Consider the following 26,348-nt stretch of genomic DNA (forward strand, 5'->3'; position numbering starts at 1 on the left):
AGGTTTAATACATTGTAGGGCACATTCCCAAGATTCAAAAATTTGATATTCATATTGGAGCAAATGGTAGATTTAGACTTTATTTACGCTGATAGGTTAATAAAGACAGAAATAATGATATACTATTTTTAATTACTGACTATTGTTCTCCAATGTTTTCATAATAAATGATAATTGTTTTCTGTATTTGATGTAATTTTATGATGAGATTTTTGTAAATTGGTTTAAAAAATACCTAGCTATGTCTTCCAAATCTCGCTTGAAATTAAACGAACATTATCAAGTTAGAGAATTTCAAGCAACTTATCGTCATTAAAAAAATTGTCGACTAAATCAATACATTTTTGAATTGTAGTCATCACTTTTTTGACATGCAAGCTTCCAAGCCTCAACAGCATGTGCAACAGTAATTTCATCAGGTAGACTTTCCTCGAGATCTTTAATAATTTCACAACCATCTCGTTCAAGCTTTGCATTGATGTACTCAGCTAAACTATATGTTAAAAACGAAAGTTAAAATTATAGTGGTATGAGCTATATAAAAAAAACTTTTTCTAATAAATACAACTAGCTTTCTATTGATACAGTTAAATAAGTTTTTTCGACTTATTAAATGACAAAGTTTGATTGAAAAGTTTTGGAAATGTAAAAAGCGGATAATTGTACACTTTAAACTTTTTTCATGATTTTGTAATAACCTTTTCATTTATGTAAGACATGCTTCCATGACATTTAACATTTTTCCGATGATTAAATTTTTACAAAACATTTGCAGATATTCGCACATATTCCATCATGACTTGTATGTTACAATTTTATGAAATTATGTTTTATCACGTTTTACGACAAACATTACTTTTTAAATAAATTTAGCAGCGTTTTTTTTTATAAATGAATGGGTTTTGTACAACAACACGAGTTTCCATCACGTTAGACAAGGTTGTCAGTAGAACATCTTGTATTTAGAAAAATTCCTGTAACTAAATCGTGTTCTCCAAACATGCTTGTATTTCTAAAATGCTATAGAGTTGAAAATAAGCTAGCTACTTAATGAAACGCAAACAAGTAACATTAACCCATACACTTTTTCATGATACGATCAGGGTTTGATAACGGTCGACCAACTATACGATGTAAAAAGTTGGGATATGAAAGGACATGTTGTAAGTTTAAGAAGCACAAAAAATAGTTATGTAGATAGTTTTACTTACGGCCAGTGCAACTGTTCGTTTTGTGCATTTTTCAAAAAGAGTAAAATAAGTTGCAACAATTCGTCAACAAAACGATCAATGTTGATTTTCTGTAAGCCACGACTTAATTCAAATTTCATATTTTTGTTCAATGCTGTCTTTATCTTATCTGTTACATCGTCAAATGGTTCCTATAGCAATACCACAAAGATTTCAATATTCCCATATCAACTTTTGCTTGATATTTTAGTGTTACGCACTATATAATCTATACAGTTCTTATACAGTCCATATCAACATAAACTATTTTAAAGGGCTGCATATCAGTAGACATGTTTTTTATTGATGTAATTATGGTAGTCAAAATTAGCTACATTTGCTTTATCTAGATAACGATAAATTATCGCCTGTTTAAGAGAAACAAGTAAAAAGCAGGACTCATGTGCAAAATAATCAGACTGAAATGGTCTTAATTGACATTGATTTTATTCGTCTAAAAGCAAAACATACGTATACTATTATATCTGTCAGCGCAATTAATACCTTCACGTAAGAATTACTACGCGATTTATATCAAAATATAACCCAAGCCGAGCAAACCTGTTTACGTCTAGTCAATATTCTTGCTCTCTCTAATGATAACAGTTTCCAAAGCGCAACAACATGTTGAAGTTGACAAGTCTGCTCTGCCTAAAATATAATTTAAGAAACCATTATAAACACACGGTGAAAGAATACAAAATACTTTTATGGCTTTCATTCTTTATATTACATTAATAATCTGTTCGGCTGAGAAATAGGCTAGACATATAAGCCAAAGTTAATTAAAAATTCAGAGCTATTTAAAGAATTAATTTCGGTCAAGCATTATAAAACTGAGCTTTAACAAACTAATATCGAATTGAACCGCAGACAAAGGCCATTGAAAACTCTTCAAGAATGTTTTTGTTTGATAAAAATGACTTTAGCATATAGTTTTTAATCTTCACAAAAACTCAAAGGTTGTTCATTTTATTTACAAACAGTATAGCTACCTTGCCACTTTTTAAACCGTTTCTAGGATCAACTTTCAATGCTGATTTCATATATTGACTGATAAGCATTCCTGGATTTCCTCCAGCAGATGATAAGAAACCAATGACATTGTGGAGAGATTTAAGAACGTCACAAACATCAGTGAGTTGGTTCAGTTCACTTAAGATCTGATCTTTCACTGGTCGACTAAGTTTAATCTACAAACAGAATAAGAAACCATAGACGTTAGAAAAAAAAACGAAATTAAAAAAAAATGACCAAAATCTTGAAAATGAGCTAATTAAATCAGCTAAATTAGCTACTTTTCTTATTAAGTGTACCTGAGGTATCTTTTGATTCAACGCTTTGAAAACAGCTCCATCACAAATATCTTTGCTGAACACAAATAATTCAACCTAGAAAAGCAGAAACTTAATTTATATAATTAAACGCAGAAATAGCTGACAAGAACATAAATTCTCAATCCAATTCATTTATATCCCTTTCTGCACAACATGGATAACAAGAAAAAATTCAGGGAACTAACCAAAGATGTAATTCTAGGTTTTCCCCGAATAAATCTGTCGACAAGTTGTCTTTCTAAAGATTTCCAGTTGAACTTCACAACTGTTTCTTCACCTCCTTCGCCAACTTTTAGTGAGTAATCACAGTGAGCAAGGACCATTGGCAAAAAATCTCTCTCTGGATCATAGGCAACCAAATGCCCCTTAGTAACGTTCAACAGCAATAGCTCCTCTGAACTACAAAGACGTCAAAAATATTTAGCTGAAAAAAGTGTTGTTAAGGATTAACTACGCATTGACCTGAAGTTAGGCTTTAATGAACGATAAACATAACCTAATTAACAAACATGGCGGTTGCCAAGACAGAAGACTGCTGGCAATGATAATAACTGACTCATAAGCCAAAGGAACCCCAAAACCATATAAAATGTACATAGAAGCGAATGCGGTTATCACGACATTCACCCTGTCCTTTAAAGATTAAGTCTACAACTGGGTGCCTGATTCGTTCAGAGCGCCGCACAGGGGTGTGTTCAGATGTAGTAGGTATGTTAGCTTTATTGGTAGCTGTTGGTACTTCTTGTTGCGCAGGAGAATTTACAGCTGTGGTTTCTGGCGCATGATCGTGAGGCTGAATTTGAACTTCAGTTGTAGGTGGAGGTTTGGGTGCAAAATGCTTCGTTGACACAGTTGTCTCCCTACCATCAGGATAACGTACAAAGGCATAGTGAGGGTTTTCCTGGAGTAGCTCCACCTCGTCGACTAACGGATCAGTTTTATTTGTGCGAACATGACGCTCGAGGAGTACAGCACTTGGTTCTGTCATCCAAGTAGGAATCGATGCACCTGAAGAAGATCGTCTAGGAAACTTGAAGAAGCGCTCGTGAGGTGTATCATTTGTAGCCGTACAGAGTAAGGAACGAATGGAATGGAGGGCGTCAGGTAGAACAACCTGCCAATACTTAATATGTAGATTCTTGGATTTCAAGGACGCTTCAACAACTTTCCATACAATACCGTTATATCTTTCAACTTGACCATTTCCTGCAGGGTTGTAGCTTGTTGTTCGACTTGTGGCGATCCCTTTTCCTCTTAAGAATGCTTGCAGCTCATGGCTCATAAACGATGCACCACGGTCTGAATGAACAAATGCTGGCATGCCAAACAGGGAGAATAGAGTAGTTAAGCACTTTATAACTGTAGATGTTGATATATCTGAGCATGGAAACACGAATAGGAACCTGGAGTATTCATCAACTATGTTCAGGAAAAACTTGTTTCCGTTGTTGCTTGGCAATGAACCCTTGAAATCGATATTGATTCTTTCGAAGGGTTGAGTCGTTTTAATAAGTGGGACTTCCTCTGGCTTGTGATATCGAAGCTTAGATTCAGCGCAAATTTGACATTGGTTTGTGACACGCTTTACCTCGTCCAATGAATAAGGTAAGTTTTCGCTACGAACAAAGTGGTTAAGCCTGGTAACACAAGGGGGGCAGAGTGCCTCGTGGAGGTTATACAGGGAATCTTGAGGTGCAGAAGCACAGGTCGCTCTGGAGAGTGCATCAGGGAGTACATTCTCCTTTCCTGGGCGGTATACAATGTCAAAGCTGTAACATGCTAGTTCAAGCCTCCAACGCATGATTTTGTCGTTATTTTGGTCGGTTCTCAGAATGAAATGTCGCCCTGTCAGGAAATGTCTCCAATGCCTGATTGCCTCAATGATAGCTTGTGCTTCTTTTTCTATGGCAGCATTCTTCAGTTCACTTCCTTGTAGTGAACGAGAAAAGAAAGCGACAGGCCTGCCCTCTTGGCTGAGTGTGGTTGATAGTGCTACCTCAGATGCGTCAGTTTCGGCTTCAAATGGTATAGTTTTATCAAAAGCAGTAACAAAGGCTCCTTCTACAGTTTTCTTCAAGTTGTCAAATGTATTGACAGCTTCAGGTGACAGAGGGAATGACTTTGAACTTGTTAGTGGCTTAATGCGGTTGGAGAACTCTGGGATCCACTGAGAGTAGTAAGAGAACAGACCAAGGCACCTGTTGAGTGACTTAGAATCATGAGGCACAGGTAGGTTGCGCAGAGGGCTTAGCCTTTCTGGGTCTGGACGAATAACGCCTTCTTCAATTACATATCCAAGAATAGCAAGTTTCCGAGTTGAGAAGACACTCTTTGAGTCGTTGTAACAGATGTTCTTCCTCTTTGCTGCCGCAAGAAATTGCTCAAGGTTTGCATCATGTTCTTGTTGGTCTTTACCACAGATAGTGGTGTTATCCAAGTATGGAAATACTGCATTGAGATTGCTCTGTTCAACAAACTTTACCATCTCACGTTGAAAACAGGCAATCCCATTTGTCACACCAAATGGGAAGCGTGTAAATTAATAGAGATTGTTCCAGAAATAGCAGCTGGAAGTTGTTTCGACTGCAGCAGCAAGAATATTCTCTTGACCCTCTGTAGACATTGAAGACTCAGCAGGAACAGCAGCATTGATGAGTGTATTTGGAGTTGAATACGACTCAGAACTCATCAGGGCTGACTCAAGAGATCTAGCCTGATTGAACATAGTTTTTAAGTCGAGTGTTTTGTTTTCCAAAAGTCTTTAGCGTATAACATTTGACTGTAATCCAGCAATAAATGCATTACAATCTTTGCTTAGTGACTTCAGGGCTTGTAAATATTCGTCTAGTGTTTCTGTTGGAGCTTGTTTCCTAGTAGTTAAAAGATGGCGAACAAAAACTTCGTTTTTCGGTTTGATAAAGAGATTCTGAAGTGTTTCAATCCATGTCTTATAATCTTCACAATCTTCTATGTGTTGAAAGATGCTTGGGGAGACGAAATTGGATAATACTGCAAGTTTATCCAAACCTTCTTTTGGCAAAACGGCCATGAAGTTTTTAAACGTACGTTTCCAATGAAGCCATTCTTTTGCCTCTGTTCCACTGTTTGGATCGGTTTCTAGCCGCTCTGGCCGTAAGACTTTATCCATTTCCCCTTGAAATTATCGTTGATGAAATTGTAGTGAAGGATTAACTACGCATTGACCTGACGTTAGGCTGCCAAGAAAGAAGACCGCTGACAATGATAATAACTGACTCATAAGCCACAGGAACCCCCAAACCATATAAAATGTACATAGAAGCGAATGCGGTTATCACGACAAGAAAGATGGCAATGAAATATTTATTAGGGTAAATCTGCTCTATAAGGCAATTCGTATTTCAGAATACATAACCAGCCTGAGGAATAAAAGTAGCCCTTTTTTAAAACATAAAATTAAATGAAGTTCTCACCAGTGATGAATTCTAACAAAATCTTGGAAAGTTTATCTTACTTTTTATCGTCCTTCAACAAGCTTTTACATCGTCCAATAAAATTGTTATGTAAAGATACAAGGTAATTTGTCAGTGCCAAAGAACACTTTCCAAATCCTTTCCACGAAGGCAATAACATAGAAATCGGAGTAGCGTTGGTAACTTCCTTCTCTCTCAACTCTTTTGAAATTCCGTAATGACCTAACAAGTCAATTAAGACAACTGCAGAAATCTTCGTGATACAAACAAAGTGATTTCAGACATTACTCAACCGAATGCATTATTTAACACTTAATTAGGTAATGATTTGTCAACCACTGTTGCTCTCATGCATTAAAACAACTGAAGAGAACACATTAGTAAACAAAGTAAATAAATTAAATAATTCACTTTACATAGCATCAACCTTGACTTAACTTTTATTTTGTCACTCACCATCTTGTGGAATAGATGATCTAATGATTTTCCAAGCCATATTGAAACTGTTAATTAATGACTTCACATGCTGTTTTATGTCAGGGTCTACAAACGAAAAAGAGAAAATCAAATTTAAGCACTATTTCTTTGCCATGAAAAAGTATTTAATTGATCAAAATGTGAGACAAATAAACAAAAACCAATTTTCAAAAGTTATGAATGATTTCAATTCTATTCCATTTATCTTGACGTCTTAGCTATATATCTCCCTAAGAGAACATTTGTCTATTAAACAGACTTTAGATGCAAGCTACGAAGAAAGATGAATAATCTTGACAAAAACATGTTACAGCAGAAAAGGAACACGCATAAGAATTATTGGTATTTTCAAGTGCAAGACGTCAATACAATGGAAGAAAACCTTTTGTTTAATTAATATTGACAATATGAATACTTGTTTAACCAGACATGCTATATACAGAGCATCCATTAACATCACAAATCAAAAGTTATTTATTTCTAACAGCAAGTTGAGATCTACTGGCAGCAAAAGTAGTCTAACTTTTATAACTTAAAATAGAATAGGGATGCATGTCAGCAATGTAAAGTATACAGTTGATAAAACGTGAAATAAAGGTGAAAAAGAGAAGAAATAAAGTTTAGCTAAAATAGGAAGGATATTTTATAAAAAGATGTATTAACCATAGAACAACAAGAGCCATAGCTATTCTACAGCAGTAATGCAACTTACTGAAGCAAATCAGACACGCGTTTAAACAAAAACAGTGTTTGGATGTACCTCTTTTATATAAGTCTCCAATGGTGTATTTTTCAGCTTCATTTCGATCTAAGCAACGATGAAACTTTTCAAAAAGAAAACGTTGCAACTTTATGATATCCGGAAGATACTGAAGGGCACGAAGATGACATTCCTAGAAAAAGAAAAAGTATAGAAGTTTGTACAATGTATATTTTAAAATCATTAACTAGTGATCCTGGGCCAGGGTAAAGTTTCAATTTATTTTATATTAAAAAAGTAAAGCGGTAACAAAAATTCTTGTTGTAGACTGATGTTGAGAAGTCCTGAACTAATCATAACATATTTTCATGTTTGTAAATGTAGATCGTCCAGGTTGGTATAGTCCTGAGAATGACTGTTTTTGTTGTTGTTGACTGACGTTTCGACAACCTTAGCGGTAGTCATCTTCAGAGTCAAATGAAGAGTAAACGTCAGGTTAGCCATGTTTGTTATCTGGTTCTTACGTCATTGTCTTGTGTGTACAGGAAATGTGCATTGTCATTGTGAATTAGTGTGAAGTGAAATTTTTTTATTTTTAGTTGTGATGTGTGATTTAGGTGTGATGTTTTTAGTTGTAATGTGTGGGTGTCAATTGTGTATTGTCATTGTGAATTACGGTGAATCACATATGATTTGTACACGTCTTGTTAATGTTCTGATTGTGGTGGCTTTGTGTGATGTAGGGTTGTAAGATGATTGGTCTAGTAGTCGGTCAGTATGTGTTGGCTTGCGATAAACTGTTGTTCGTAGTTTTGGATTGTCATGTTTTACCAAACAGTGGAGAAAAGGAAGAGTTCCGCTTTCCTCGACAACTTTGGTACATTGTATTTGGCTGTTCTGTTTGTTGATGTGAGTGTGAAAGTCATCAATCTCGTCTGCATGTAGTGCTGTGATTGTGTCATCTACGTTGCGAAACCAAAAAGGTTTCCCGAGTTCAAACCATTTACTTTATTATGTCTATTTTCATTAAATATTTTCTGCATTTTAGTTGTTTTATTTTAACAATAAATTAATTGTTCTTAGAATAGCTATTTACACGTTAAAAAGCACACATACATTTAATTTTAAATCTGTCTTGTTCAGTAGCCTGCAATAACTGTAATTCTTATAAAAAAGTAGCTACACCTAGCTAAATATAAAGTTTTAAGAAAGATCAAAATTAAAAAAAGTGAGTAACAGATTAGCAACGTTTGCACATTACATTTAAAATCATTGTAAAGGAAATTAAGCATAACCTTTTTTAAAAATTCATCAAGTACTTCACACTTGTCTGTTGGCACTGTGACACCTTGAGAATATTCTTGGTATTTGAAGGACAAATGCTCAATGGTGATTTTCTTACGATTTCTCCAAAGTGCAGGACATGAAGGATCGAGTTTTGTAACGACATTGGAGCTTGGTTCATCTAATTCGTTGATCAATTTCATTAGCCGATTATTTCCTGGAAAAAGTAATGGAAAAATGTTTTGACCAATTATCTAACTCTATGTTTAGAAGAGCCTGAATTATACTTTAGCATAAAAATATACGAATAGAAAGTAAAACGTAGCCAAACTGCCAAACGGCAAATTGTCATTAAATTTTAAAATAACTTTGTTCTCATAATGGACGTTTTACAAAATGAATTTCTTTGATTTAATTTGCAAACTTTTTATAAAGAAGCAAAACAGGAAAAACTTAATGAACTATATAATTCTGAACATAAAATTTTATACAGCACATCTAATTGCTTAGACACTGATGATAAAAAACAAGACTAAAAGTATTAATAGAAGTGTCACAGTTTCGTGACTGCATTTCATTTGAAATTTCAACATCATCTTATTACGATTCCATGGGAATTTCGCTTCATTTTTCTTTCTAGAGATATTGATCGTGTTTTCATAGAAAATAATGATGCTCAACATAATGCAAAGTAATGTTACTCGACAGTATTTTCATTTACATTGTTGAACTTATGGAAAAAGAATTGTTTTTCTAAATTGAAGCTGCTTTCTAGAAAACATATTCGGAAAGATTAAAACCGGCTTTCAAGGTTTTTCTTACCCAGTCGTTCATCGCTGACCATTTTACCTAAGGCATCTTGCAACAACTGAGAAACAACCTTAAAAAGAAAATATGTTACTGTAACACAAATTCTTCAATATTTATTAAATACCAAAACGCAAAAAACTACAATATCACTAAGAGAAGATGTTCATTTTCAGAATTTATGTTGTTTTCTTTATTTTGTCTGCTTGCCTTGGCTTTAGATTGGTAAAAAAACACACGATAACTTACTGATAGAACAGGATTAAGGTAGGAAATCATAAATGCATCTTCCCAAGCTTGTCTTGACTCTTTACTGCGCAAATCAGTTTGAAAGATATTGACATTTCCTAACGATGGAAGATGTAGACGAAGATTATCACACGATTCAAAGTTTAGAGCAATAAATAATTTATAATCAATAAACAAATGGAATTGATTGATTGATTGATTGATTAAACTTTATTAAAAGAGGGTAACACGTGACACAACAAGTGTGAAAAACTTGTGGCCCTCAAACTAACAAACTACGAGATTAATTACAATTTAAAAACCAGAATTACACAAGACTAAAAATACTAAAAAACTAAATAATAAATTATTCTATGAGCATATCTGAATTAGCTTTATCATAAAGTTTCTTTTTAAAAAGTGTAGCTGATGAAATTTTACGCATAGTAAGAGGTAAACTGTTCCAAAATCGACTTGCAGTAGCAGCAAAAGATCGCCCACCATCATTTTGTCTCTTCGTTTTGGGTAAACAAATAGTTAAGTCTTTATAAGGGATAATCTTTAATTGTTAAGGGATAGCCGTGGAATGAGGCGTTTGGGTCGAGTCATTATGCATTCAAAAAGAACCAATCTAATAACTACTGAAATGTTTTGAAATCAATGTTGCTTCCCAAGATTGAAACTGAGTTGGATGAAATTTTTGTTTTTGAATATAATGTTGCCTGTTATTACGTTATAAAAGTATTGTATATTTTTCTTCTCGATTTTAGTAGCGACCAACCAAAGTACTGATATTTCTGTTACTTAGCAATGAACGTTTTGTTTATTACCATTCAGTACACAACCTGGTCGCTGGTCATAAAACTTCTAAAATCATGCATGAGCAACGTGGTGAAAATATTTCTTTTAATGATCTCCAAAAACAGTAGAAAAGAAAGAAATAAAATTTTAGATAATATAATAGAAAATCAAACTACGATAAATCGTCAGATTGGGATTTTTTAAAATACACTTCAAAAATTGTAAATGAATTTGATTAATGGTATGCTGTTTCAAAACAAATCAGTAAACACTATTGAAGTGGTATGTTTCACAGTGGTATATTTTTTGCATTTTACCAGCCAGTGTAAACTGTTTTGTAATTTGTGACAAACCTTTTAATTTTTCACCAAAAATTTAGACTCATTCATAATAACAAAAAAAAGAAACAAACCATGATTATTTTTTACGATTTCTACAAAAATCAGATGGATGACCATAGCAGCTTGTTCAATATTTGTACCAACAAATCTTGCAATGCAACGTAGATCATTTTTTATATGATCTTTTATGAATTGAACAACGTTATTAACAGGTGGTTTGATAATAGCTGAAATATTCTAAAAAAGCATAATCATAGAAAAGATATAGCATTAGAAAGTTTCAGCATTAATCTTAAGCTGCAATAATGAAAAGTTTGGCTAAAAAAAGCTTACACTAAAAATGTGTAAGAATCAGCTAGAACACTAATTCATGTTCTAATGATTCTCATGTTCTAATGATGGCTTTGGACTACAAGCCATTGAATCGATTTGCTCTCGACATTTTAAATCTTGAACCGTGTTAGAAATTAGAAGGTAGATAAAATATGTGGTAAATTCACATTTATTCAGTTTGCTTAGACATGAATTGAAATAAAATCAATTGAAATTGGCATCAACTTTAACACGCAGTAATGACTAATGAATCTGTGAAGGAATGAAATTAATTCGTTTACACTTACCTGAATTTGATCGGGAGTTGTTCCTAACAACATAGCCACATGTGTCAAACAACGTAAAACACAACACGATAATGGGTTCAAATTTCTTTGTGCACTTGGAGGTTGATCCTGTGCACGTCCTAGAATGTGACCAGTACTACTTCGATCCGCACTAAAGGAGATATGGAAACTACGTAAAAATACGAGCAAACAAAGACAAAAGAACATCAAAGACAAAAAAACTATCATTAGTTACATAATACGATTAAAGCTGGAATTTAAACCCGATTGTACCAATCAAAGGCAGAAAAAAAGGTAAAAAAGGACAACCAACACATGTCAAGCTTTTTATGTTAGTTCTAAGATTCTTACGAAACACAAAACCAATTTATGCAAACATGCAAAGACGAACCTCGACGCCTGTCTATTATTAGCTGCTAGCTGATGATTTTCACCTCCAATAGGAACACCACAAGTTGGGCAATTATACGCTTGGTTTGGACGTCCACACTACATTGATTGAAAAAAAAAGCGTTTAAAATGTCCAAACACAAAATGTGTTACAGTTTTCAATATTGCCTTTGCATAAACATTTTACATTAAAGGTAAAACCAGTAGCACATCCAAAAAGAAAATAATTGCGCACAAAAACATACTTATGTTAAAAGAAACTTACCTCAGTGATGACATAACGATGTCCGTTAATGCATTCTGGAGGGGTAAAAAAAAATACAAAAGTGTACATAATACCGCCATAGGATAAGTATTAGAGCATCATATGCAGAGCCAATCTCTATAACTTACCATACCACGTGCCTTGGGTAACGCCCATGACCTCGGGACCATCATCGTGAGGCATAGTGGGAATGAACGCACTCTTATAAAGGAATGCCATAAATAAAAAACTGTCATCTGTCTTACTAATTATTTCACGTCATTTCTGACATTAATCAACACTAAATTGTACATCTACGTTAAATAAAGTGCTTTTAGTGATGGAAATTACTACCACTAAGGTTGTTGAACAACACCAACATTCCTTCTCAAAACTCCATTGGATAATCTACTTTATAACGTCATGAAAAGATACTCCCGAATTAAATTAAAATAGAACTCATTAACCATTTAAGTTGGTCACTGTTATGTTTATATTTACGATTATATAATAAATATTGTAAACACATACCCTCATTGATCCTGGATTGAATGCAAGATTTGAGAAGGGAGCCAAAAGTTGATTATTTGGAAAGCAACTCATAACAACAAGGAAATGAATCAAGATTTCATTTAAACGTCTATCATTTAAAGTTTGGCCACTGTGTAGCTGTAGTAATTGCTGATGAGAACTGTTGTCAAAATTCACCAAGAGATTCTTCGCAAGAGGTAGCTTAAAGAGATTTAAATTGAAATGGTTTGAGTGTTAAGCATTGTGTTCAAAAATCAGTTCATATTCTAAAAACAATTACAACATTTCCAAAATTAATTTTGCACTTCCCAAAAAAATGCATGATCGAAAATACTCAAATTATACTCAGAAAGTAATGAAGAACTGCTCAAGAATTATCTTTTAATATTTGATAGCAATGAATAGTGCACGTGCAACAAATGCCAACCTGTAACCATAGCACAACAAGCAATGACGAATCCACTAGTTACTACACTTTTATTTTTTGTATAGTGCAAGTGATATCTAATGTTTTGGCATTTTGTTTCACTGTTACCCTATGAAATTAAGGTTTTTTGGAGAGTAATTTATTTAACTGCCTGTATATAAGATTCCAAAGCATTGTTTCTGCACACAAAATACCTGAGTTGCTAAAACCTGACATCCAGTAAGACATTCATCGAGTTGTTCCACAATCTAAATATAAAATTATATTAATCATTCTTACGAACATAATGACAAAAAAAGTAATTTTTTATAGTATAAATAATGTTTCCTGACCAACATACTTTACAGAACACATTCACATATGAGGATGTATTTTTCAAGATATTCAACAAATATGTTCATATATTTTCCGTAATGATGATACAAAATCTTTTATGAAATGTGCAATTGCTAGATTTATGGACAGAAAACAAATTTCTCGATCTAAAATATCGACTATATTTGATTCGATTCGTAAACGTAAAGAAAGTAAGAGCAAGAAGTAAGAAATCATCTCCAGAATTACAGAGAAGGTCAGGAGGGGAGAAAATCCTGCTACACAGTCTTTGATAAAGTGCAATAAATATACCTTTGAAGGAACCCGATCTTCTTTGTTTTCAGTGGAAAAGTTGGTCATTACTTCGCAATAAACTGCAAGTAAAATATAACAGGACTGGGCACGATCATCACAGGACATGTTCTAAAAAGAATAAAGTATAACAAGTTTGTAACGTTACTATGGCTGATTTGACTAACTGCATTTCTCTCACAGAAGAAAGATCACAAACATCTACTACAATTCAGCAGGTGATTGTAACTCCAAACAAATATAGGGCAAAATTATTTTCACAGTAGTCATTCGATATTTTACAAAATAAGCTCCTTTCTTGCAGCCTGATGCTCTAAGAAACTTTGAAGTAGTTTGTTGTTTTAAATGTTATGTTAAAAATGTTTGATAGCTAGGCAAATCAAAACCTGCACGTAATACAAATCACAAATAGAGTAAACGTAGACATCAAATTCATTAAAGGAGTGTAGATTTGCTCAACTATATAATATATCATATCAAAAGAAACATGATTTCAGCCTCAATTTTATATTATGCTATATAAATATACATTGGTCAAGTGAAAACAATCTTGTTGTTATAAGGAAAATAAATTATCTTACTCTCAAGATCAACTGTGTTTCTTCATAATTTGATGTTATTATTGCTTTGCCAATAGCTTCTCGTACTGTATGATAATTGTCGTGATGGACCATGAAACTGTCTGGTCTTTTGTCACGCTCCTATAGATATGGACATGCAAAAGACAGAAAAGTCAAAGTTTTATCAGATATACAACAACTATCGTTCTTTACTTTTTGAAACTGCTTTGAAATGTATCAGAAAGCATGCAACTTCAACATTGTAATGGTGGCCTTGTACATAAGCGTGCTTTATCTAAGCATATCATATGATAAATCACTAATTTGAATGTGAAGATCAAATAATTGACATCGTTAATAATACAATTTATTTCTAGAATAAAACAAACCACACATGTACGTATAAACTAGCTAATAATTGAACAAGTGGTTACCTCAGATTGTGGAAGCAAAATCCATTTCAATTCTTTGATCTTACATCTTTCTCTAACTCCATCGAAACCATTTTCATCATTATGGACCAACTGTTTTAGTAGGAATAACTGAAGAGCATATTCATTGTCACATAAATGTTTAGCTGCTTGGATGCATTTTCTGAGTTCCGCATTGCTCTTTAAGTTTTCGGAAAGATCGTCATTGAAATATGCAGGAAGTTCACTAAACGCAGCCCGAATTGCAGCAACATCTTTAAGGCTGTTAATGTCCAGGTTTTGTAGGTACGAAAATTCCTCAGTGTTCTATCAAGGATTCTGCACAACATGTTGATTTCAACACTGCCTTCAGTTTGTTTTGCTTTTAATAATTTCCCTGTTTCAACATCCTAAAGAAGATAAAACCAATAGCTATAATTATGCACTTTTTAAAATTCAACTCGAATTTTTACATTATCTTAAAAACTAAACACACTTTACTACAAAACAATAGATTTATAAGTGAATTATGTCTTTAACAACAAAGGAATAAAAGCACCCAAAATTTTGCAAAATGATTTTATAAAAACGTAATTTACCTCGATACAATGAACAAACAACACGCAAACGTTCATCAAATGTTCTTTGTTGGTAGAAATACCTTGAGCACGACAGAGATATTCTTCCAAATACGTACAAACTTCTTTTCCCTTAAAAAGCATTTTTAATACAACACAATACAATAATTTTTTGATAGCAACAACGCAAATTGATCTGTTCTGCTAGCATATTGATCGTTTCTTCGTGAAAAACCTAAACTCTCCGCTTTTTTTGTAAGTTATCGTAGATGGCCAATCGAAAAAAAGTGCTTTCCCGAAAAATTATTGAATAAAAATCCAAAAACACTCTCATTATAATAAAGATGACTTGTGATGAAGCAAGAGCTTACAATGTACAAGTAGATAGAAATGTTACCAATGAAACGCATTTCCGCAAGACATCGCCATTACTCGGCAAAATTGTGCCCGAACTTTAGCATAAATAACACTAATCACTAATTTTCCTTGCAGAAACACAAACAAAAAATGACGTTTCTCATTTAATGTAATCAAAATTTTAGTAACTAAAACGGGGTGGAATATTTTGATTTATTTTCACAGCATCAACATACCTTCCTTTGATTGCAAGAAGTTGTTGTAAAATATATGATCTTATAACTGGAGTGACATCAATGCTGTGACCATCGAAAGGAGAAAAATCTTCTGTGAATTTTTCATCGTTTATCACATAAGCAATGAATTTTTTTACAAGTTCATCTTGTGGCAAGTCATCACCAAAGCAATAAACAGAGACAACATTCATGAAAAAGGATTTGCAACGATTACGAAAACTTCTCCACAACTCCAACGAAAGCCTAAATAAATACAGTACTTGTAAATAGAAAGTTTTACTTTTTAAATTACATGTTTATCAAATCTAGCTGTTTAAGAAAGTCTACTATCAATCTAAAAGTTCTTTTAAATAAAACTATAAACTAAAAAGCAATATTTTCATTTCATAAGCATATATATAAAAGCAAAAACGACTCATTCAAGTGGAGAATGAACGTTGTTTTTCTGGACAAGACGCCATAATTTATGACCAAACGTTTATACCATACATTAAATACACACATGTCTACTTTGATTGTAAAGCTTTGAATACAAAATAGTTACCTTATTGTTTCATTAATTTGCAATTGAAAATCATTGCCAACATCGTGTCTACATGCAGGACATACGTCATGATTGTTAAGCCAATTGGTTATGCAAGATAAACAAAACACATGACGACATGGTAGCTGTACAGGATCTTGAAGTGATCTCTTGCAAATGGCGCATTCGTCATCAAATCTAAATTCTAACAGAAATGAACATACAACTAAGGTTCCATGTTAAGTATAATGAGAAAATGAACATACAATTAATTGTATGTTCCATGTTTAGGAATGTATTTCATGCTTCAGATAAATTGGACATTAAAAATTTGTGTTGACGTATGATACAATATAACACTTTACTGTATTCAATATTTTCAACATACAAATTGCAGTAACAAGATAGAATTACAGGTTGGAAGAATTTGTTAAATAATTGGGGGATGATTCAAATGCATTTAAATGACATATACTTACACAAATTTTCACGAATCAATACATGCAAACTTTCAATATATAATATACTATACACTTTGCATGTTTAAACCTAACAACTAACAAATTCGTTTTCGTTAAAGGTCGAACTGATACATTTTCATATTTCATGCAAAAGATCAACGAACAATGGACTTTAATATTCGTTTCCATAAAATATTCAGATCAAAGTAAAACACTAAGAATGTGAAGTAACATCAACAATCAAAACGATCTTGCATGTTCAACTCAGGGTTCAATTAGCAATTTCCATTCGTAACCGATGCGTTTGTCTCGATAAGACTCAAAGGATCTCGATGAATTTGACAATTTATGTATTACTTTTACAATGTGCGGTATTAAATGACGTCACAAATTGCAAATATTCAAAAGATTTAATTTTTCAAATGTCGTTATACCTTTCCTTTAAACTATTGAATGCTAAAATCTTAACGTTCATCGTCATTACCATCTTTAATATAAATTGTAACAAAATGTGTTGTTATGATACAAAATTTATTATTGAATGCAGTGTATTTTAACATAAAGACTTGAAACAGTAAAAGTATGTTACTGGGTTTGTTTTTCAAAATTAATACCACAATGTAAGAAATCAACATGCATTTTACGAAAATTATGATCATTACCACAAATGTTAATAACCGTGACTCTTTATCGGTATACTTACTTGACAATTCGTTTATGCAAATCTTTACTGCAGTCTTTCAAAAATCTTTCAATAACAACTATAGTACGTAGTGAGGTTAAGTCGGGACTTTCACCTAATGCCTAGAAAAGGAAATAGGCGCTAAAGGAAGTCTGCTGTTGAAAATCAGTGGCTTTGCTTTTTCAAATTCGTAACCTTTACAACTTGGTTATTGAACTTATGATGCATAAAATACAACTGGACACAAGTTTATTGACAGTCCACGTGTATTGTCTTACTACCGTAATGCACAAAAAAAATTCAAAATGATTTAATATAAAAGCCAAAGGCGTTTCCATTCAACGGAAATGAACTATGGATGTAAGCTAATACGTGAAAACTTTACCTTTAACAATTTCAAAGCATTACGACCATCATCAGTATGATTCAAATCCTCAGGTGGACAAGTGTGTTCAATAAACATACGTACAACATCCAAACGTGTGAACATGATCCTATAAAACGCGTAAGAACAGAATGTAACTTTTAGTAGATGTTAAAATTAATGTCTAAAACATAGAGTTCATAGCGACCTAATGAAGGATATTTTGAACATTTTTCTTTGTATTACACCAAATTTTTCAGAAAAACAAAGTTAATGAAAGATTTTATGTGTATAAAAATTCTTTAATAAAACATACTACGTTCGTACTCAGTCTCCTTTTCTCACAGCCATGATATCATAAACACAATTCTTTGCATATTTTATCCAAAGATCAATTGACACTTACCAACAAACTTTCAAAATCTGCTCAGATTTTTCTGACAAAAGATGAACAACATTTTTTGAGTTCCCACTGTCCGTTATTGACGCTTTCATAACCTGAATGATTGGACGTAGACATTGAACTTGATTACACCACGTCTTTCGTTTAAGAAGACTCGTAAAATCATTTAAACTAGGCTCCAGTTCTTCCAGACAGCACTGAAGAGCCATTGCATCTAGGCACTAAAATGGTGGGAGAAAGTATACCATTGGACAAAGTTTTTTAGGCAAATGGTACTGTATTAATACTTGTAATGAAGTGGAGATAAAGTATTAAAATTTGCTGTACATGCTTTGACAAAACAAAAATTGGTGGGTAGAGTATAAAATTACATATCACGTCTATATTTCTACAACAACAATATTCCACAAATGGAATAATTTTCCACAAATAACTAACTTTGTGACTTACCAATTCTGAATCATTAATTGGTAATGGAGATTCCATAAGTTTTTCTACCACTTGAGGAAATGCATGAACAAGTTCAGAGAAATTCAGCAAACGTGATTGAATCATGGAATAGGCAAAATGAATGAGAGGAATGTCCAGGTGAAATTCATCGTTTTCATGAAAAGTTTGGTGTATTTGCCAAGACGTCGCAAGTACAGCGTCGTGTATCAACTGGTAAAATAGAAATATAACATTTGTTTAAACGTGTATACGTCCATTTCTATAAATGTTGCTTTACAACTATCGGTGACCAAAACGTACGTTGCTCTTAAAAATGTGCTTTGAACGCATTGGCCAGCACATTGAATATTTAAAGTTAACAAACCTTTAGCTCATTTTTAACAATTGGCTTATACATCATATGTAAAAAGTCATTTAAATAACAATTCGCTGCTTCCTCCTTGATGTCCGGATCTTCAAATGCGAATTTCGTCAATCTTCCCAAAGGAGAAGCATCAAAAACATTTCTTAAAAACGACAATCTGTTTGTAATAACTCCTGAAATGCAACAAAAGTACAGGTTGAAAGAAAGAACAATTGTTCTAACCAATTTTAAAATTTGATCGTTAATATATTCTCAGAGACTAACCAAACAAACAGAGTTCATCAAATTATTATAAATTATTAAAACAGTTTTAAATATTGAAAAAAGGTGAACAATTGAATTGAAAAAGCTTAAAGTATAATATAAACATTCCTTTTAACTTAAACAATGTGTGATGAGTAATTAATTTTCTCTATTTTGAGCTCACAGAAATCGCAAAGCTCGTTGTGTTTACTGAGTGGGAAGCAGTGAAAGTTTACATTCTTCAAATGGTTTGAATCTGGGTTGGTTGTTCATATTAATTTAATTTATATAAACATCTTCCAATTTTTATATTTAAAAATTTATTTATAATCATCTGATGGTTCAGTTCTATCTATAGAAAAAAACGATTAAAACAAATATTTCTTTAAATATAACAACAACCTAGAAGATCTTTTTTATGAACTAAATCAATATGAGTTAACATTCCATCTTAGATGTGACAACCACTTTCTGAAAATTTGAGCAAGATGCAAAAGTAAAGATTAAGTGGTAGGTATATTAGGTATATAATGGAAAATATAACTATTATATTTAAAAAAGCTTACATTTCATGTGGTTGATGATTAATCACATCTATTGCAAAGCAATTTTGAAACTCTTTGTGATTACTCCGCTTTGCAGTAGCTGTTTGCCAGGAAAACGGGCATTTCAGACCCATAATCTGGCATAACCACGTATGAGCACCGTTCGTTCGTGCAGCATCATGCCTATTTTAGTTTCCTTTCACTTTTACATGCATTCCAGTCTTCTCAAATGTTAGAATGATTTTACTTTAAAAATTTTAAATGAATTTAAAATTCTCATGTTTATGTAAATTTCTCATACGTGATAACGTGTTCGTGAGGAATTTATGTAAATTTTATTGCGCAAATCCTGGTTACGCAAAGTTTTTTCCAATCAAAATTTTATATTTTTCTTAAATTTCCCAAAATTACAACGGTCACTGAACGAGCAACCTAGAAATAAATAGCAAGACGCTCGCTTAATCAAAGCAAACCAAACAACCGTAAAACATAGAGGAAAACACTATAAAATTTCTACATACCCCCCACTTGCAACAAAAGAACGTGAACAATGTCTTTAATTATCCAAGAGAATGGAAATTTTCCTTCAAAAGGATGTCCAACTCCACTGCTCAACACAGTAGCTCGTTCTCGTAGCCTACCGGATACAGGTGAAATGAATGATTCATAGGTTATTGCCGTAAGGTTGTCTTCCTTTAACATTTCAAGCCATAACTTTCGTGTCCAAGTGTTTTCTTCAAGAAGCAAGTTGAGGTTTTTATTACGATCACAATACGCAATAACTTCGGACAAAATAGGAGACACAATTGACGATAATTTTTGCCATAAAGCTTTCCTAAATGTGCCAGTTTCCTGTAGATGTCCCTGACATAACGCTTCCTCTTGAAGCCAAAGTCTTTGATCATCAAAGCATCTTTCATCACGCTCGCGGAGCAGTTTATACATACGAACAACAAGAATGGTAGATAGTTCTAAAACAAACAAAAAATGTATATGCGCATGTCCCACAATAAATTTCAGCCACGAAAAGACAAAATGCAAAATTGTTGGAAACCTGTTTCATCTCCATCTTCGGCAGGTAAGCAATCCAGTAATATCTCAATTCGTTTTGTGGCTCTCAAGACGTCATTTGATTCGTCAAAGACTCTTGCAGCAGCAGTTTGCATGCAGTTCCTCAGCAAGACTGTGGGACGTATATTTTCTTCGTATAAATTCTCCTCATTATTCTATATAATCAAATAATGATAAAGAAAATGTTTAATCAAAGCGATAGAAAACTGCTGAGGAAGGTTGATAAATTTGTTTATTTCGTAAAAAAATCACGGTAGTTTTTCTTTTTTCAAAAATGCTTAATTTTCATCTATATTGAGCTTTAAATAGATCAACCAATCTTTAAATAGATCACTTTCGATGAATTAAATGTAATAAAATGTCGTAAAAATTTATAGGTAAAGATCGTCTATTTTTTGTTGAAGGCTACCAATTAGCCTGCTCGCAGCCTGAATATCCTCACTAGCTACCGAGTTTGCACACTTTGTTCCAAGATCTATAAATGCATGAGAGTATAAAACAACATTTTCATTGAACCTTGTCAGATTAGTCTTACCTGCACATCACTGTCTGTCGGTGATTCAAGGTCATCATTTAGTGATAGTAGTATGTCTTCAAGATAAAGATTTTGATTTGAGGAAACATTTAAATTAAAAAGATCACTAACAGATCGATTAACAAGTAGTTCAATTTGCGGTAACTTTTCATTTGCCTCAAGAAGTTCGTCAATATGGACACATTTCCATTTTCCACCTTGAAATCCCACAAAATGCTGACAGCCACCTGCAATTCTTGGCAACTGGATGATAAAGATAATATGAACGGGTTTCGGGTCAAACGTTTCCAAAGATGTACGACGTGTTTGATCAACAAGATAACGACTGCATGCAATAAGATTGGAATTTTTCTCCCCGTCATCACACTGCACCAATAGGAGTCCTTCAGCACCTCCAAGTTTGATGAAGAAATCGCTAATCAATATAAATTTATGAGTTTACAATGAGGGAAAAACTTTAGTAAAAAAAAACCAAAATAATAAACTTACTCCAAAGTTTTGACAAATTGTTGCTCCGTATGAAATTCTTGAAGACTTATACATCGTGATTGCCAGCCTAGGAAACCAGCTTCGCCTGCTATAGCACGAGCATTTGCTTCCGATAAAAGTCGCGAGTGGGTGGTTATCTGTAACATAATTCAACAGTAAAATCACTGCATAGAAAGAATCAGCAGGGCTACGTCGCTATGAAACTGGCTGCTGCATATTTAATTAGATTATTGGTTGCTGCTAGTTACCTCAGCGCTTCTTATTGGTCGGAAAATTTAATGGCTGCCACTAAGCTAATGACATGCGTAATACGATAAGCGTTACACAAAAAATTTCAATAGAGTGAAACTACTGTTTGGTTTTATACTATGATAAAATGAAGTTCATTTATTCTTCATTAAAAATCGCACGAAAAATTTTGCATGCTATTTATTTTGAAGAAATAAAAAATATATATGTCATATATTTGAAACCTGAACGAGAGAGCCACTGTCTGCTGTGCTGCCTTTTGTTTGAAAACAATGAACTAAATATTCCTTCAAACTTCCGTGGTGTTGATTTTGGTAATATTCCCTACGAATTTCGATGGCTTTGTCTTTTAACTGTGATACTGTGAGTCTGGCAATTGCATCAGGAGATGCACATTGTAAAAGGGTTTTCTTTGAATCTTCAAGTATCTAATAAACAACAAATTTTTATAGCTTTAATGGTCTGTGATATTCGCAAATTGATAATTGCAGATGGAAACAAAAAAAGTGAGAAGAAAGATATAGTAAACCACAACTGTGACATGTGAAATATATGACCTGTTGTGAAGTTTTAAACTAATTATTAAAAAATTCTTTTTCGTACTTGCAATTCATATATATTCATAGAAAAACATAAATTTATTATTCTTGCTATTTTTCTGTTACACCATGAATATACTTTGAAATATTCCTGGAATAGTAAAAGTTTTACCAACATACCAATATCAGAGTAACCATACTCAGATTTTGAATCACCACAGTAGCTGCTGTATCACTGTGATAACCAACAAAACAATCACCTGGTCCAAATAAACTAAAATTGAAAATAATATCTGAGTTATTTCTAAGGTTTTGGTGCATGTGGATGCAACTTTGAGTTGATTGCAACTTTCCTAACACGCATGCACACTAAGAAAAATGGGAATTAGGGCATCGCATAATTCAAACTGTGAATACGAATTTAGGTGTTAGTTCAATTTATACGTGTTTTATTGTTTCATTTTAATTCCGACATGTAGAAATACTGTTTTGAAATTCTTGTATAAATCATCATGGCATTTATTGCTTCTTTTCATATATATGAACAATGCAATTCAAGACATAAAAAACAAGACAATCCGAAACAAGTTACAAGGGTAGACAAAAGTACTGGCACTCTTATAAAATTACATGCTTATCAACGAAGCCGGTTGAAAACCCAACTAGCTATTGCATACCCACAGCATTATTTTTGCAATTTCTTAGTATTTTTTTTTCTTTTAATAGCCAGACTAAACTTAAAGTTGACGATCGTTAACATAACATTTTTGTTTCATTTATTTTTCAACTGCACTTTTTATATTTCTGGAATATTCTCTCTAAATCTAAGGAGCAACAAACGTTACAAATCTATTAACTTTAATTTGCACGTTGCAAAACTTAAAAAATAAAACTTATCACAAACTTGATGAGACCCTATATGATAATGTTCATTGTTCAGTGATTTCGTTCATGCAAATATATTTTTAATGATATAGAGAATATCTTTGGGTCTAATATGATTCCTAGTTAAAACCCTGTCCAATCCGAAGTCAAGAATGTTTATTCAAAATCTATACACTTATGGTCTAGGTAATATTGAAAAAATTCTCAAACATTAATCGATGTCTTTATATATCAATTAAAAAATCCCGATCAAAAACATTGGCAGTCGGTAGGTTTGATTGTGCGATGCAAATAGTATCGTGCTTATTCAGTAAAAACGAGAAATTTCACAAAATTTGACGAAAATTGTATGACAAATTAAATTGGCAAGACAAAATGTTAATAGATGAAATCCATAAAATTGCTCTTTCGGACTCCATTGAATAGGAATGGTTTGTCAAATGATCTTATACACCTTTCTTGTGATGAATATTCGTTCTTTGCTTTGGAGAATTTCGCAACCCACTTCTCAAGTTGTTCAACCAAATCAGTTTGACGTTCAGTCAAGCCAGTTGACATCACCAGCAAATGTTTCTCAAGACGATTAATAAGAGGAATTGGAAAGCGCTTGTAAACGTCATCTTTTTCAGCAATCACTATCAATCTAGAATATGAAGTAGAAGTTTATATCATTTGAGACAGAACTTGGCAAAAATTTGTCCCAACAATATAAAACCATAATGGATTACCTATAGGAAGTGGTAAAATAAATTGAAGTGGAACAAAAAATTTGTTCCAGTGCTTATAGTATGTAATAAAGTAGATACAATAACCGTTATTGATCTTTCTTACAAAGAATGAGCATCACACAAAAAAATTTACTTGAAATTGTCAGCAACACGGCACTTGACTCTGTGGTTTCCAAGGCCCAGATCAACGTACTTTTGTTTATCAAGATACACGTAATACTACAAAAGATATAGGTACATAGTTTATTATTTAGTTATAGCTGAAACTATTCCTCCGAATATAGCATTGATTAGCAAAATGAAAAAATGCTGATAAATAAAGAAAATTCATATTGACATGTGTAAAATACCCCATAGTCCCACTCTAAAAACGAGCTCCATCTGGTCATTGGCTTTTACACCTTTACGATGTTTGCTCTACACTTTGAAATTTAGAGTATTCCGAATCGCCATGCAGTTACAGCATTAATTATGCTAACCTGGTTTAAAGCATCATAAAGACTTTCATAGAGACTTTCCAAGTTTAGTAAAATCACCATTCTTCCTGTTTCCATGCAGACTTTAATACGATTAATATTTCGACAAATCTATAATTGACATCATATTGAGCCCACTTGCAGACATGGCTTTATACATCTATGGTTAGTTTTCCCAAACGTCCAGTAACTTATTGAATTGATTATAGGTGTCTTGTGTGTGTTTTAACAACGTCAAACATGTCGAAAAAGTTATCGAAAATATATCAAAGCTGTTATAACTTATTTCAACAATAGAAAAGACAAAAATTCAAAACAAACAGCATTAGTTTTACGGTTGATATGCAGCTATATTCACACGAATTGAAAATTGAAAAAACGAGACATGAGAAAACGAGAAATGTTTCACGTTTTGAACTTTTGAGTTTCTTCAATGTTTGCAATATAACAGCATTTTGACATGAAAAAATGCTTCATATTTTTATAGCATAGGAAAGAGACATAAAGTTTAATTTGACCATTTTATGTAATTGATAGCATCAAACTCTACAAAATCATTAATTTTAAAAGTGTCAGGAAACTATTGTGATTAGACAATGTGTTCTAACTTGGCTTTCAGCCTTTCCGTGCTAAGTATTTACAAATTCAATATAAAATACTATTCTTTGTTTTATAAAATAATAAGTTTAATGTAATAGAATAAGAGCAATATACTACTACTTTCCACAAAGCACAATTTTAAATTATATATACCTGTGTGTATTGTTGATCTTTTGGAAAACTGCTGCCAAAAATCACTTCAGGCTCGTGCTTATGAAAGTTGTTGCCTTGTAGTAATCTCAATGCTGCATAGTTCTCAGTCAGTATAAGTAAATAACGACTTTCTCTGAAATTTTAATACGTATGGATGTAAGAATTATGATATCACAACAGTCATTTGTGCACTGGTAACTTGGTACATGACTAAAATATGAATAATTTCAAATACCCTTCCTTCTCTGTTCTACCCAAACTGTCTTGAATAAGACTGACGGGAAGACATTCCGGTGAAGGAGTCTAAGAACAATGCAGAATAAATTAAAATTCCAAAACTTTAACAAGCTTTTTTTATTGTATGCGTATGACATTACCTTTATATGTTTAAGCCTTCGGAAATGTCGACTGAATATTTCAACAGGATTAACATCATCCAAACCACTAAAATTTCTTCTGATGCATTGCTCTAATTTAGTATCACTAATCCAAGCACCATCATTAGTAACTCTAGCTGATCCATTTACCATCTTTACAAGACTATTCAAACAACAAGGTACAAACGCAGTGTTTTTTACAGAAGATAGTTCCAATTTAAGACTACATTATAAAATGTAGACGCTAAGCTTAAAGCCAACATATACAGAATGTACTCGTACAAATTGTTTTGATGTACTTTAAAATAAAATTATAGAGTACGAAAACACATTCATACCTATAAAAGTCTCTCAGACCAAAGAATTCGTCTTTTTGAGCGTTTTCTAGAGTTTTGGAGACTTTCTGCTGTTCATACAAATCAAAATATCCTTCGCACAACTTTTTCATGATTACTTCAATATTATCATCATCATTGCAAGAACATATACCCCTAAAAAATTTGTAATAACCAGGAACAGTAATTTATATATTTGTTAAAGAAACAATAATTTTATGTTTTGTTCACAGGTGTTAT

General features: G+C 32.8%; 1 protein-coding gene across 1 annotated transcript; it reads right to left on the bottom strand.

Annotated features, from left to right (window-relative positions):
* Window positions 1-54: 54 nt before the first annotated feature.
* Window positions 55-15,187, bottom strand: LOC124454934 (E3 ubiquitin-protein ligase RNF213-like). The gene is made up of 23 exons (XM_047005687.1): window positions 15,065-15,187; window positions 14,490-14,792; window positions 14,077-14,196; window positions 13,496-13,606; window positions 13,063-13,116; window positions 12,442-12,642; window positions 12,060-12,132; window positions 11,932-11,966; window positions 11,668-11,765; window positions 11,277-11,427; window positions 10,728-10,893; window positions 9,536-9,633; window positions 9,302-9,359; window positions 8,491-8,696; window positions 7,256-7,388; window positions 6,475-6,561; window positions 6,060-6,240; window positions 2,752-2,965; window positions 2,546-2,620; window positions 2,225-2,422; window positions 1,791-1,880; window positions 1,212-1,381; window positions 55-493 (listed from the first exon to the last, which is right to left on the bottom strand). The coding sequence occupies exons 1-23, from the start codon at window positions 15,185-15,187 to the stop codon at window positions 334-336; spliced, it is 3,105 nt and encodes a 1,034-aa protein (XP_046861643.1). The 3' UTR covers window positions 55-333.
* Between the last annotated feature and the right edge of the window lie 11,161 nt (window positions 15,188-26,348).

Source organism: Xenia sp. Carnegie-2017, unplaced genomic scaffold (assembly GCF_021976095.1).
Source record: "Xenia sp. Carnegie-2017 unplaced genomic scaffold, XeniaSp_v1 HiC_scaffold_3, whole genome shotgun sequence".
NCBI classification, from domain to species: Eukaryota; Metazoa; Cnidaria; class Anthozoa; order Malacalcyonacea; family Xeniidae; genus Xenia; species Xenia sp. Carnegie-2017.